Source organism: Leptopilina heterotoma, unplaced genomic scaffold, assembly GCF_015476425.1.
Source record: "Leptopilina heterotoma isolate Lh14 unplaced genomic scaffold, ASM1547642v1 Lhet_33, whole genome shotgun sequence".
NCBI classification, from domain to species: domain Eukaryota; kingdom Metazoa; phylum Arthropoda; class Insecta; order Hymenoptera; family Figitidae; genus Leptopilina; species Leptopilina heterotoma.
Window position 1 is genome coordinate 261,921 of NW_025111022.1, and position 15,166 is coordinate 277,086.

Sequence of the window (15,166 nt, forward strand, 5' to 3'; positions counted from 1 at the left end):
TTTCTTAAAATTTTTGAATATAATTGAATTTCTATGAAGAATTTTATTACTTTTGAAAATAATTGAATTTTTTCAATCATTTGAAACTTCTCCAAAATTCAAAATTTTTTTTAGTGTTTTTAACTAAATAATAATTGTAAACGCGACTCTTTTAAAATCCAACTAATTTTGAAATATTTAAGTAAAATTATTCATTAAATAATTAAATCTTTTTAACAGTTTCAAAGGTTGCTGGACACAAAAATCTAGAATTTTCTTATGAATTCTAAAAATTTAATATTTATTCAGTACTTTTGATAAAATTCTCTGAGCAATTTTATTTTCCCTGAATTCCTCTGGCAATCCTGAATAATTAATAATAATTACCTGTGGTAAATCTCCAGGAGTGCGAGGTACACTAAGTAATGATTGGTTCACGTTACCCAAGGAATTCTGATTAACGTTAAAATCATCAGTCGAAAGATCATCGGGATGGCTGAAAATGAAAGAAAAAAAAAAAAATTATAAATTTTCTAGAAGACAAACGAAAGTCGAGTATTTATTTTATTCAGGAGAAAAAAATCGAAAGAGATTTAAAGAGATTAAAACAAAACAAAAAAAAAAAGAAAAGAAAAGATTTACATACCTCCCAGAAACGTTCAATAACTCGGGCCGCGTTTTCTGGACTTGTTCCTGTCGATGAGCTCGCAATTTTCTCTCAGCCAACAAAAAATAAGTGGCCGTTATATGGTTGTACTCGTTCTTGTCGAGGGCGCTGAAAGACAGGAGTTAATAAAACAAGAGATAACACTCTCTCAATTCACGTATACATAGATTCCGTGAGAGTATATATATGAGAACCCAGTGAAACGATAAAAATACAATGAAGCACTGTAAAATTAAGCATTTCATGAAAAATCAAGTGCGCTTTTCGTTTCTCAACAAGAGCATTTTCAAATCTTGAATTAGAGAAGAGAATTCAGAATGGAATTTAAGATTCCGGGTCTCTAAAGAGTTTCGAACGTTCAAATGAACCACAATTTTTTTTATTGCTTTTTTCAATTTTAACTTATCAACAAAATATTTTTTATTTTTATAAAATGAAAAACTAATTTTTAACTAAATCGATTTTCAATTGCAACATTTTTCATTTCAATTTAGTATTTTTTTAATAATATTTCAATACAAAACATTATTTTATTCGTGTGAACGTTAAAAACTTTAGGGAAACGATTCTGAATTGAAAAAACGAATTTCAGTTTCAGAATTGAATCTAAGATTCAAAATCGAATTCAAGATTCAACATTCAATTTAATTTTCAGAATTGAATTTAAGATTCAAAATACAATTTAAGTTTCAGAATTGAATTTAGGATTTAAAAGAGAATTTAACATTTAAAATTTAATTCGAAATTCACTTTTGAATCACTATTTATTAAAAAATTCGACGAAAATTTAATTATTCAAATATAAAAATATATATTTTATTAAATAATTGAATTTTCATACAGAATGTTATCAACAAGTTTTTAAATAATTGAATTTTCTTGACAAATTGTAATAACATTTCTAAGAATAATTGCATTTTTCAAACAATTTGATAAAAATTTTATTAAAAATAAATGAAATTCTACTAAGAATTTTATTAAAATTTTTGAAAATAATTGAATTTCGGAGAGAAATTTTATTATTTATAAAGATAATTAAAATTTTGACGAGAATTTTTGTAAATTTCTAAACATAATTGGATTTCTGCGAAAAATTTTATTAAAATTATTTTGAAAAATATTGAATTGTTACGCAAAGAATTGCATTAAAATTTTTGAAAATAATTTAATTCTTTAAAGAAATTTAATTAAAAATTTATTCAAACAATTTAATTCTTTAAAGAAATTTAATTAAAAATTTATTGAAAACAATTTAATTCTTTAAAGAAATTTAATTAAAAATTTATTGAAAATAATACTTAAATTATAATAAATAAATTGTAGCAAAAGTTATTAAAATAATGAAATTTATTTGATAAATTTGATTCAAATATTTAAGAATAATAACTTTTTAGAGGAATTCCATTAAAATTGTATTAAAAATAATAATTGAAATTTAGCATTGAGTTTTATTATTTATGAAAATAATAATAATTGAATTTTCCAAAATATTTATATTATTTGTGAAAATAAATTGATTCTTGGGAAGAAGTTTTTTTTAAAATTATGTTAAAAATAATATTATTTCTGCGAATAATTTTTTCGTCTACTACAATAATTGAATTTTCCAAAAGACTTATATCCTATTGATGAAAACAATTGAATTTTTGCGAAAAAGTTTTTTATAATTTTTTAAAATAATTCAATTTTTGTAAGAAATTTTGTTGAAATGATATTGAAAATACTTGAATCTTTTTAAAATTGTAGATATTAAAAATTATTGAATTGAGGAAATTTTTTTTAAATAATTGAATTTCTGCGAGGAATTTTATTACTTTTGAAAATAATTAAATCCCTGTAAAAAATATTTTATTTATGAAAGTAATGGAATTATTGCGAAGAAATTTATAAAAAATTTGTAAATAATTGAATTCCTGTGAAATTTTTATTATTTATGAAAATAATTAAATGTTCTTAGAATTTTATTAAAATTGTTTTTAACTAATTGAATTCTTTTAGGAATTTTTATTAAAGTAGTAGATATTAAAAATCATTGAATTGAGGAAAGTTTTTAAAAATAATTAAAATTTTGCCAAGAATTTTATTTCAATTTTTCGAAAATAATTGAATTTTTGACAAGAATTTTACTACTTTTGAAAATAATTGAATTTCTGCAATCATTTGTAATTGCTCAAAATTCAATTTGTTTTAGTGTTTTTATCTAAAATTTTTCTATAAATACATTATTTTTAATAATCAATTAAATATGTATTAAACAAATTTTCTAATTTCAGAAGAATTTAAGTTTTAAAAATTTTTTTGAAATCTAATTTTTTTTATATTTTTAATTAAATTCAATTAAAATTGAAATTTTACAAAATTTTAAATCAAAATCTTTTTAAACAGAATAAATTAAGAAAACAACAATTTTCCAGGATTTCAATCAAAATTCTCTGACTTTTCCAGGTTTTACAGGTTGCATAGCAACTCTGAATCAAAATCGAATTCAAGACTCAAAATCGAATTTAAGTTTCAAAATTGAATTTAAGTTTCAGAATTGAATTTAAGTTACAAAATCAAATTCAAGACTCAAAATCGAATTTAAGTTTCAGAATCGAATTTAAGTTTCAGAATCGAATTTAAGTTTCAGAATCGAATTTAAGTTTCAGAATTGAATTTAAGTTTCAGAATCGAATTTAAGTTTCAGAATCGAATTTAAGTTTCAGAATCGAATTTAAGTTACAAAATCGAATTCAAGACTCAAAATCGAATATTTGTTTCAGAATTGAATTTTACTTTCAAAATCGAATTGAAGATGAAGAAAATTGCGATTTAAAAAACTCACTCGGTAATTTCTTCTTTGGTTGCAATATTGCCATTGACCATTTTGGTGATTATAAAATTGTGATGCTCCTCGGAGACTTGCTGACGGGAAATAAGCGGTAACGATTCAATGGGATCGGCATCGGAGCCAATTGACAGCCATGGATCAGAAGCGATTTCCTCGAGAGTTGCTCGTCCTTCCGGTTCTCTCACGAGCATTCGAGCAATGAGCTTTTTACAACCTTCGGAAACATGCGATGGAATCGAATACTTGCAGTCCATGATCATGGTCAGTGTTTCGCTGTCATTCGCCTCCTGAAATGGTGCTTGACCACATACCAGCATGTAGAGGATGACACCGAGAGACCAAATGTCTAAAAAAGGAGAACATTCCATTAGTTCATTAAATATTATTTTCAAATTGCTTTTTTATAATTTTAATTATTAATTTAATAACAATGAAGTATTCTCTTCTAAAGCTTAAAATTATTTTCCTAAAATTTAAAAATTTAAATTAGAAACATGATTAAAAGTAGCAGATTTTTTTTTATTAATTTACACTAGTGAACAACTTTTCAATAATTTTAGAAAAAGAGAGATTTTTTGAAGAAAACTCTTAAGATAGAATTAATAAACAAAATTTTTAAAAAGTGTAAATTATAAATAAATTTTGAAAAAACATAAAAGTAAATTTTTTACATTTACTTTAATAAATAATTTAACATTGAAGGACAAAAGTGTGTTTTATATGTTAGAAGACATAGAAAAAATTACATTGTTGATGATTACAATGCTTATAAAATCAATGATTTGAAAAAAACAATATTTTTCACTTAGTTCCATTTTTTAAAAAAACAAGTCGAAAAAAGTCGTATTTTTTCAAAAGTATTATCAAGAAAAATAAAAAATCCAAGGCTTATATTTTCAATGGTCGTTCGATGCCAAGAACTAGAATTTTCTCAACAATTCTAGAATTTTTTCTAGTACTCTTAATGAAATTTTCTGACTTTTTCTGACATCCCTGATCTCCCTGACCTGTGTAAACCATAAATAATATCATTAAATTTCTAATATCGAAATTAGAATTAAAATCAAAATTACAAATAAGTCAAAAAAAATAAAAATAAAAATGAATTAGAAAAGATAAGAAAAAATTAGAGGAAATAAAAACAAATACGAAGAAGAAAAAGAAGAAGAAATTAGAAAAAGTAAGAATAAATTAGTGAATTAGAAGAAATAAAATTGAATAAAATTTAATTTTCCCATACAGGAATTAAAAGAAAATGTCCCTGATCTCAGGCGTTTTTTCCCCCCTTCAATGTCAAGTGCAATCACAAAATTACACCTCACAAGAAACATCCTATAAAAAAAATCGATTACTATTCAAAGAAAAAAAAAAAAAAAAAAATACGTGTAAAGTTGAAGGTGGAAGCTAATCAATAATTATCCAGTTTGCAATTCGCATTTCCATCAATGTCAATCAAGAGACTAGTTTTATTTTTCTAATTAAGAAAAAAAAGAAACACATCTCAACAACAGAAACGAAAAAAAAACGTCGCATCTCAAATCTAACATTACGTATGTTAATTATTTTCAAAGGAAAAAAAGGAAATTTGCAATAATTACCAACGGCAGGTGCATCGTAACTGTCGCCCAATAGAATTTCAGGCGCCGAATAAGCGAGCGAACCACAAGATGTTTCCAATTTTTGTCCAGGACAAAAACGATTACTAAAACCAAAATCCGTGAGTTTTACGGTTCCTACTTTTTCGAAAAAAACAACATTTTCAGGTTTTAAGTCCCTGTGGACCACGTGTAATCGATGACAGTACGATATCGCTCTTACTATCTGACGAAAATATGTTCTCGCAACCTGAAAACAAAAAATAATGAAAAAACAGAAATTAGATAAGATTAGATTAGAAATTAATAAATTTTGTTTTATTATTTATTTATTTTTTTAAAAAACAAATGAATTTAAAAAAATAAACTTTTAGGGTTGTCACACAAACATTTGATTTTATTTTTCCCTGATTTTCGAACAGAATTTAGACTTTTTCTCTGATCATTATAAAAAAAATTCTGATAAACATACAAATACAATCGACTGTATGTTTTTTTTACAAAATTAAATTTTTTACCAATTGTAAAATGAAAATTCATTTTTTTCTAAATTTCCAATGAAATTCTTTAACGAATTTAATTATTTTCAATGCAATTTCACAAAATTTCAATTAATTTTGATAAATTTTTTAATAATTTTTTTAGGTAATTCAACTATTTTTAAACAATTGAATTAAAATTTTTTAGAAATATAATGTTTTCCGAATTTTAAATAAAAGTTTTCTGAACTTTAATTTTTAACTTTATTTTCTAATTTTTAATTTAAAGTTTTAAATGTAAATATTTTTAAAATTAACTGTAATTAATAAAAAAAAATTTATTGCAATTGTTTCAAAGTTAAATCATTTTAAAAGCAAGTAATAAAATTTTTTCTAAATATTCAAGTATTTTTAACAACTGAATTAAAGTTTCACAGAAATTAAATTTTTATCAAGGTTTTCAATTCAAGTTTTTCAAAAAATTTTTTGGTCACCAAGAATTTTACCTAGAATTTTTTTAATTTTTCTTTAAGTTTTGAACGTTAAAAATTAAAATATTTTTGAACATTGAAAATAGTAAAAATTAACACAAAAATGCGCATAAGTTCCAAAAGTTTAAATTTTACTTTGAAAATAGTAAAAATTAGACCCTATTTTTGTCGTGTACCATGTGCATCAGTGACTGACTTTTTACTACCTTAGTCACTTTTAATTAATTCAAATCTAGAAGAATCTAGAAAATTTCTAGGAAATTCTAGAAAAATGTATTATTCCCCGATTTCAGTTTCGTAAAGTTTACAACAATATTATGATAAAAAATTTAGAAGAAAAATTATTTTTCTACTGAAATTTTTACTATTTTTTTTTCATAACATTTTTACGAATTTTCTTAATTATTTTTTCTGAATAAAAAAACATTGTAACTGGCATCCATTTACTTTTTCCCTCACTTATTATTATTATTCCCTCACTTATTTACGAATTTCTTTAATTGTAAAATTATTCGAAAATATCAATAACTTCTTTTTTAAATAAATATTTAATCATTATTATTTTCTCATAGGAAAAAAGATTTCAAAAATTTCAAATTTTAAACCTTTTGAAATTCAATAACTTGAAAGATCTATTTCTGCATGTTTTATAATAATTAAAGGTAACTGAGTGCTAAAATCACTATTTTATATTATAATATAAAAATATTCTTACTGTAACTTCTTAAAAATTATTTTCATCGTTTCAATTCATTTATGATTTTCTAAAATTTTTAAATAAAATTCTAATAGTTTATGATAAAGTTCTTTTGAGAATTTTCAAATTCATTTGTTTTCAATTCAATTTTACGAAATTTCGATTGTTCAGAAATTCTTCAATTAAATATACATTAGAAAATAAAAACTTGAAATAATTTAAAAAAATTGCGATTAAGTTTTTTAAAAAAAATTAGTTGCATAGAATTTTTAGGTAATTAAAGGAAGAAAAATTCAAATTTTCAAAGATTTTATTTTGAAACATTTACAAAATTCAATTATTTCTAATAATTTCAATTATTAATAACTTCTCCAAACTGAACTCTAAAACTTTATATGAAATTAATTTTTAATAGAAAATTCTACGAGAATTCAATTATTTAAAAACAAATGTAAATAATTTATTGCATAAATGAATGAATGTTTCTTAAAATTTAATTCTTATATAGAATTTTATAAACAAATTTTTAAATAATTGAATTCTTTCGACAAATTTTAATAAAATTTTTATTAATAATTACATTTTTTTAAGGAATTTGATTAAAATTGTATTAAAAATAATTGAAATTCTGCAATGAGTTTTATTATTTATGAAAATCATTGAATTATTGCAAAGAATTTCATAAAAATGTTTACAACAATTGATTTTTTTCGAAAAAAACTATGCAAGTTCTAATTTTAATAATTGAATTCCTCTGAAATTTTCATTATTTTAGAAGATAATTAAATATTCGTTTAGAACTTTGTCAAAATTGTTTTTAAATAATTGAATTGTTTTGAGAAATTTTATTAAAATAGTAGAATATTGAAAATCATTGAATTAAGAAAATTTTTTGAAAATAATTGAAATTTTGTTATGAATTTTATGAAAAGTTTTGAAAATAATTGAATTTTATTACTTTTAAAAATAATTGAATTCTTGCGACGAATACTATTATTTATAAAAACAATTGAATTTTGCAATGGATTTTATTAAAGCTCCTGAAAATAATTGATTTTTATCGAAGAATTTTGCTATTCAATTATAAAGATAATTGAAATGTTGACAAAAATTTTTTTTGATTCTTTGAAAATAATTGAATTTCTTCGAAGAATTTTATTAATTTTGAAAATAATTGAATTCTTGTGATGAATATTGTTATTTATGAAAATAATTGAATTTTACAATGAATGTTATAAAAATTCCTGAATATAATTGAATTTCAGCGAAGAGTTTTGCTATGTAGGGGAACATAGTCTAGGTCGGCCACCTTTTTGACTTTTGTTTATAACTTTTTTTTAAAAATGAATTTGGACAATTGAAGTATATGGTTGGAAAGTCCTGTTTAATAGGAACATTTTTTCTGTACAAAGTAAATTGACAGGTTTAAAAATGAAAAAGTTATAAAGATTTAAAAAAAAAAAAATTTGTAGTCCAGGTTGGCCATTACAGTCAAGGTCGGCCATGTTTAAAATTCAAAGGGCATTAATCGTTAAAAACTAAAATAACATGTTTGGAGTTACGGAAAATTGATTCTTTATTGTTTACAGTTTGTAACTTAATGAAATAACAAAATAATAACAATAAACAATATAAAAAAATAAATATAAATAAAAAAAAGTTTTGCACTAAAATATTAATAAAATTAAATAAAAATATTAATAAGATGATCAATTATATTATGAGTTATACAGAATTGCAGTTTTTGCAAATGAAGTAGCTCGTCCTCAACTTTGCGCATTTTAAACACATAGTGGCCGACCTTGACAGTAAGTAACATTACCGAATTGTTGTAACCATAAAGAAATACGTTTCGGGATTCGATTTTTTACTTTGTTTTCCTTTCAACCATGAGTCCCACAAATTTTCTGCATACTTGCCTTGACGATTCAATTTGTTTTTTATCTTTTATTAATGGTTTTTCACATTATGCACAAAACTATTTTTGAGCTTTTTTTGTACCGACGTCACAGAAAACACAATTTTCGATTTTCCGAAAATGTAATTGAACAAAAAGTTAGGTTTCACTAAGACAAGCTTCGACAAAAATGCGCGTAGGTGGCGCTAGTGAACTTGACAAAAAAACGCGAGTGGCCTACCTAGACAGTAGGCCAACCTTGACTACATTCCCCTATAAAAATAATTAAAATGTTGACGAGAATTTTTAAAAAATTTTTGAAAATAATTAAATTTCTGGAAAGAATTTTAATGTTCATTAAGATAGTTAAATTCTTTCAAATAATTGCGTTAAAATTTTTAAAATTGAAACTAATTTCATAATTTATGAGACAAACAAAAACACAAAAATTCAGAATTTTCTTATAAATTCTAAACATTTAATTTTTTCCAGTACTTTTAATAAAAATTCCTGACTTTTCCTGATTTCCCTGACCAATTCTACTTTCCCTGACTTCCCTGACCTGTGGCAACCCTGATTTAGTTTCGGAAATTAAATTTTTTTTAAATCAACATACAATTTTGAAAAATTAATTGGGTGACAGTTTCAATTTCATTTTAGTTTCAATTACCAGCATAAAATTTTCAAGAATTAAATTTTAGTTTCACCATTTTTAAACAAAAAAGTTTATTATTTTCTTTGGTGAAAAATATTAAATTTCTTTAAATCGTCGATCAGTGACTTTATAAACTTCACCGTTATCTAATTTCCCTGCAACTTGTGTGCGACAAACCTAATTTTTCAAAAAATCAGTATAAATATTTTTCGATTCATATTTTTTTTTTCCCTCTTTTAATGAATATATAAAGAGAAGAATTAATTAACATACTTCTTCACTGAGTCCGCTCTCATGACGCATGATGTAGTCATAGAGATCCCCGCCATCGCCAAGCTCGAGAATCAAGTACAGCTTCGTTTGTGTGTCTATCACCTCGTAAAGTCGTACAACGTTCGGATGTTGCACGAGCTTCATGCATCTCACCTAGAAATTACTCAAGTGTTTACGTTCACATTTTATCAGTTATGTCATTTAAATTCAAGGATAAACTTCTCGAATTTCTATTTTCAGAGGAAATAAAGGAAAGATATAGCTACATTTTTTTTCCTCCTCAAAGTGCGATTTCCTACTTACTTAAATTTCTAACTTTTTTTTTCTCATTTTAAATCCGCCAGGAGTAAAATTCAAAAGGAAAAAAAAATATAGTTTTAAAAGATGTTCTATTGCCACGACTTCACAGTCAATTAACTCCTAACAGGTTAAATGGGTTTGAACGGCTTTGCCGTAAATCATGCGAACGAACGTATATATATACTTGAAATAAAAGAAAAGTTTCTAAAATATATTACAAAATTTGATAATATTTATGACACAGTGCGCAAACTACCAATTATCATAATTTAAAACAAATTTTTTCTCTTATTTTTTTTCTTTCTTTCGAACGAGTTTTTAAGAACAAGTTAATTGTTCAAGTCCCTTTTTTTAATAATTTAATTTTAATTTCGAAATACTAGTTTCAATTTTCGTTACTTGGAATATTTGGAAATTTAGAATAACACTTTTAAAAGTACATTTAGAGGAGGTTTATCAATTCGAAGATTAGTTAAATTTATGACTGATGATTTATTGCAGAGCGAAAATATTATAAAGCACCGAGTGAAACGTTACACATTTTACAATGACCCAAAAATTATCAGCAATATGTTGAAAATAATTTTAATAAAGCAATTTTACTTTATGGGTACATTTTCAGTTTATAACATAATTTTATGTCGTAAAAGCAGTGGAAAATTAATTTACAGTAATTAATTTTAAATATAATAAAATGTTTCATTTAGTAATAAATTACATAATAATAAATTAGATTTCCAATGTAATAGAAAATGAATTCTACTAATTGAATTCTACAAAAAAACAAAGTTTTTATTTCAAAAATTTTTAACGTTCAAATAAACGAAAACTTCTTTCTGTTCAAATCTGAAAATAATTACACTATTTAGAAAAATTAATTTTTTTAATGCACAAAATATTTTTCAAATAAACATTATTTAACAATAACAATTTTAATAATAACTACGAAATAGTGTAAAAATCAATTCTGAAACTAATGACAAAAAAAAATTAATTTAAGAAAAAACTTGTGAACAGAAAGACTTTAAAACTTTATGAACATAAGTTTTTTTTCCAAGAGAAAAGCTTTATAAAAAATTCGCTCGATTGAAATTGAAAAAAGAGAAAAAAGGAATATTTATTAAGCAGCTTGATTGATTTTTCTTCTCTCTCACCTCTTGGAAAAGATGTGCTCTGGAAACTTCATCGAGTTTACTTTTGTCGATGACTTTGACGGCCACCTTTTCACCAGTGAAAACATGTCGAGCCAACTTGACAACGGCGAAATGACCTCGTCCAAGAGTTTCCTCGAGATCGTAAAGTCCCGCGATTTTGCCATCATAGTTGCTATGTCCCACTCTCCGATGCATTGCGCTGTTTTGAAAAGAAAAATTATTCTCATTTACATAACAATATTATTTCAAAATTTCTCTTAAAGCTATTCGCATAAAACAATATATATATATATATAAAGGAGAAGAAGAAGTAATCATCATTATTTCTCAATTTTAAAAATGAATAAATTTCAATACTATTAACTAGCAAAATATAGAAATAATTACAATTAAAATTGAATAATAAAATAATAATTACAATAAAATGAAAATAAAAAAAATAAATAAAAAAAAAATTAATAATCCAGATGAAAATATAAAAATAATTAATATGAAAATAAAAATTACAATAGAAAATTTTCTACTATTTATTATTATAATTCTTCTATTATTTATTATTATTAATTTAATTAATATTATTATTATCTTAATTATTTTCAATATTATTATTTTTAATATTATTATTTTTACTATTAGGTATTATTATTATTATTATTATTATTATTATTATTATTATTATTATTATTATTATTATTATTATTATTATTATTATTATTATTATTATTATTATTATTATTATTATTATTATTATTATTATTATTATTATTATTATTATTATTATTATTATTATTATTATTGTTTCATCATAGAGGAAAGATTGTAAATTTATTATTAATTATATTCATTACTCAGTTTGAACAAAAATAGTATAAAATTCAATAATAATATTATTAAAAATAGTTTATTTAAATGACATATTTGTGGTTAATTAATATCAGCAAGGGACACGTGTAAATTAATTAGAGATACAATTGAACTAATTATTTAAAACATCCTGATCAATCATGAAGTGCAACTGAACTTAATAATTAATTATTCAATTACAGAGGTTTATACAGATTCGTAACCACAGTTTCAATTAAAATTTCATTTTGTAATTTTCACGTATATACATACGTAATAATCAAATTTAATATTCACTATTGAGGCAAATTAATGTTTATTATTCAATTCAATAATTATTCTATAAGAAATCTAATTTCAATGTTGATTCTAAAAATATAGAATTTAATTTCCATACATATATTCCATCTGATCTATAAATTTAAAAATAGTAATTTTTAATACAATTTAAATAAAAATAAATAATATAAAAAATAATTATTATTATTACAGGGTTGCCACAAAAATTTAATTTTGTTTTTCCCTGATTTCCAGACAAAATTTTAATTTTTTTTCCCTGATCCTAAAGAATATTCTGATTCAATCAAAAAATTATTAGATACTCAAAAAAATGTTCTATTTTATTTATTTATAAAAATATTCGAAAACATCAATAACTTCTTTTTTAAATAAATATTTAATCATTATTATTTTTCTATAGGAATTAAGATTTTTAAATTCAAACCTTCTGAATTTCAATAACTTATGTGAATTCTATATATCATAAGAATATTGTAAATATAAATTCAAATTTTCAAAGATTTTAATTTGAACCCTTTTCAAAATTCAATTATTTCTCAAATTTCACGCTGTAATGCTTTTAATATCCAATTATAATTTAAAATTTTAAGTACAATTCATTTTTTAATCAATTTTTATAAGAAAATTTTTCAAAAATTCAATTATTTAAATACAAAAAGAAATAATTTATTCAATAATTGCATATTTCTTAAAATTGAATTTTTATGAAGAATTTTATCAAAATTTTTAATAATAATTGAATTCTTTCGGCGAATTTAAAAAAAATTGTTAAAATAAATGAAATTTTCTATCATTTTATTTAAAACTGTATAAAAAATAATTGAAATTCTGCGATAAGTTTTGTTAGTTATAAAAATAATTTAATTCTTGCAACGAATTTTATTAAAAAATTTTTAAAGAATTGAATTCCTGTGAAGAATTTTATTTGTGAAAATAATTGAATTCCGGAAAAAAATATTATTATTTATGATATTAAAAAATTTCTTGTGAAGAATTTTATTCAAATTTTTTTTAAATAATTGAATTTCTCAGAATTTTTTAAAAACTTTTTGAAAATAATTAAATTCTATCGAGAAATTTTATTAAAAAATTGAAAATAATTGAAATCTGACGAAGAATTTTATTAAATTTTTTTTTAAATAATTAAATTACTGTGAACATGTCTATTTTTGAAAAGAATTGAATTCTTGAAAAGAATTTCATTAAAATTTCTTAAATAATTGAATTGCTTTAAAGAATTTTATTTTTTACGAAAATAATTGAATTGTTTCGAAGAATTTTAGAAATATTTTTGACAATAATAATTGTATTCCTAGGAAGAATGTTATATTTTACGAAAATAATTGTATTCTATGATCAATTTTATTATAATTTTTCAAATTTATAAAGCATTTTATCAAAATTTTTTAAAATAATTGAATTTTTGAGAAAAATTTTTTTATTTATGAAAATAATTGATTTCTTGCGAAGAATTTTATTCAAATTTTTTTTCAAATAATTGAATTCCCATAAAAAATGTATTATTTGTGAAAATAATTGCATTATTTCGAAGAATTGTATTGAAAATAATTGAATTGAATAGGAAAATTTTATGAAATTGCAATTTATTAACTAAATCTTGTAAAGAATTTTGTCAAAATTTTTTTAAATAATAGAATGTTTACAAGAATTTTATTTAAATTTTTCGAAATAATTGAATTTCGCAGAACTATTTTTTTCAATTATATTTGAATTCTTTCGAGAAACTTGATTAAAAAATTAAAAATAATTGAATTGGTGCGAAGAAATTTATAAAAAATTGGTAAGTAATTGAATTCCTGTGAAATTTTTATTAACATTTTGTTTAAATATTTGAATTCTTTTAGAAAATTTTATTAAAATAGTAGATATTAAAAATAATTGAAATGAGGATAATTTTTGAAAATAATTGAATTTCGGAGAAGAATTTTATTATTTATAAAGATAATTGAAATTTTGACGAGAATTTTTATAAATTTTTGAACATAATTGATTTTATGCGAAGAAGTATATTACTTTTGAAAATAATTGAATTTCTGTAATCAGTTGTTCTTAAAATTTCTATTTAAATTCATTAAAAACTTCATATTGAAACCTTTGAAGTTCATCTATTTATGAAGATTTTAAACGCAACTTTTTTTAAATCCAATTAAATTTGAAATTTTTAAGTAAAATTATTCATTAAATAATTTCTAAGTAATAATTTTATGATAGTTTTTCAAGAATTAAGTTATTTAAAAAGAAATTGAACCCTTTGATGCAAGAACCAAACATAGACCATTGAGATTAAATGGGCTGCGTCTGGTTCTTGCATCAAGGGGTTCAATTATTGCCAGAAATAGAAAAAATTTAAGATTTTGTAAAAAATTCTTGTCAATTTCATAGTTTATGAGGCTTCAGAGTTTTCTTATAAATTCTAAAAATTAAATTTTTTACAATTATTTACAAATAAATTTACAAATAAATTTACAAATAATAATCAGTAAAAAATAAATTCAATTATTATTTTCCATTTTATTCAATAGTTATTAATAAATAAAGTGTATGTGAATTGATCGGAATTCGGAAGTTCTTATAATTTGCTACTTAAGAGATAAAGACCAAGATTACTGTTAGTTCATAAAGAAGAGAATAAATTGTATAGAAATCGATTCGACCGTAACTTGACCTACGAGCACTAAAGTAACTTATTGCCGAAAGAAAATCTTATAAATTAGATTACAAGTTCTAATGTATTGAAACACTTGTCTTTGCACCGCTATATAATTGGATCAAAAGGAATTATCCCACGTAATTTGATTTTAAGTCAGAAACAAATTTTTCTCTCTCAGTATACACGTTTACTTTTTTCTCTATCACTATTTGCAGAAAACAACTTTATAATAAACATGTCTGAAAAATTTATTTATTAATAAATTAAAAAAGAAATTAATAATTAAAAAAATTCATAAAACTAAAAAAAAAAATGATTTTTTATTTAAAAAATTA

General features: G+C 22.0%; 1 protein-coding gene across 1 annotated transcript in view; it reads right to left on the reverse strand.

Moving 5' to 3' along the window:
- LOC122505002 (SNF-related serine/threonine-protein kinase) overlaps window positions 1–15,166 on the reverse strand; it is a 61,396-nt gene that overhangs the window by 11,608 nt on the left and 34,622 nt on the right. Inside the window, exons 2-7 of the mRNA XM_043616395.1 lie at window positions 11,018–11,216; window positions 9,564–9,716; window positions 5,075–5,321; window positions 3,471–3,822; window positions 626–754; window positions 367–475 (exon numbers count right to left, since the gene is read on the reverse strand). Of these exons, the coding sequence (XP_043472330.1) occupies window positions 367–475; window positions 626–754; window positions 3,471–3,822; window positions 5,075–5,321; window positions 9,564–9,716; window positions 11,018–11,212 (1,185 nt within the window). The 5' untranslated portion in view covers window positions 11,213–11,216. The remainder of the gene's footprint in view (window positions 1–366; window positions 476–625; window positions 755–3,470; window positions 3,823–5,074; window positions 5,322–9,563; window positions 9,717–11,017; window positions 11,217–15,166) is intronic.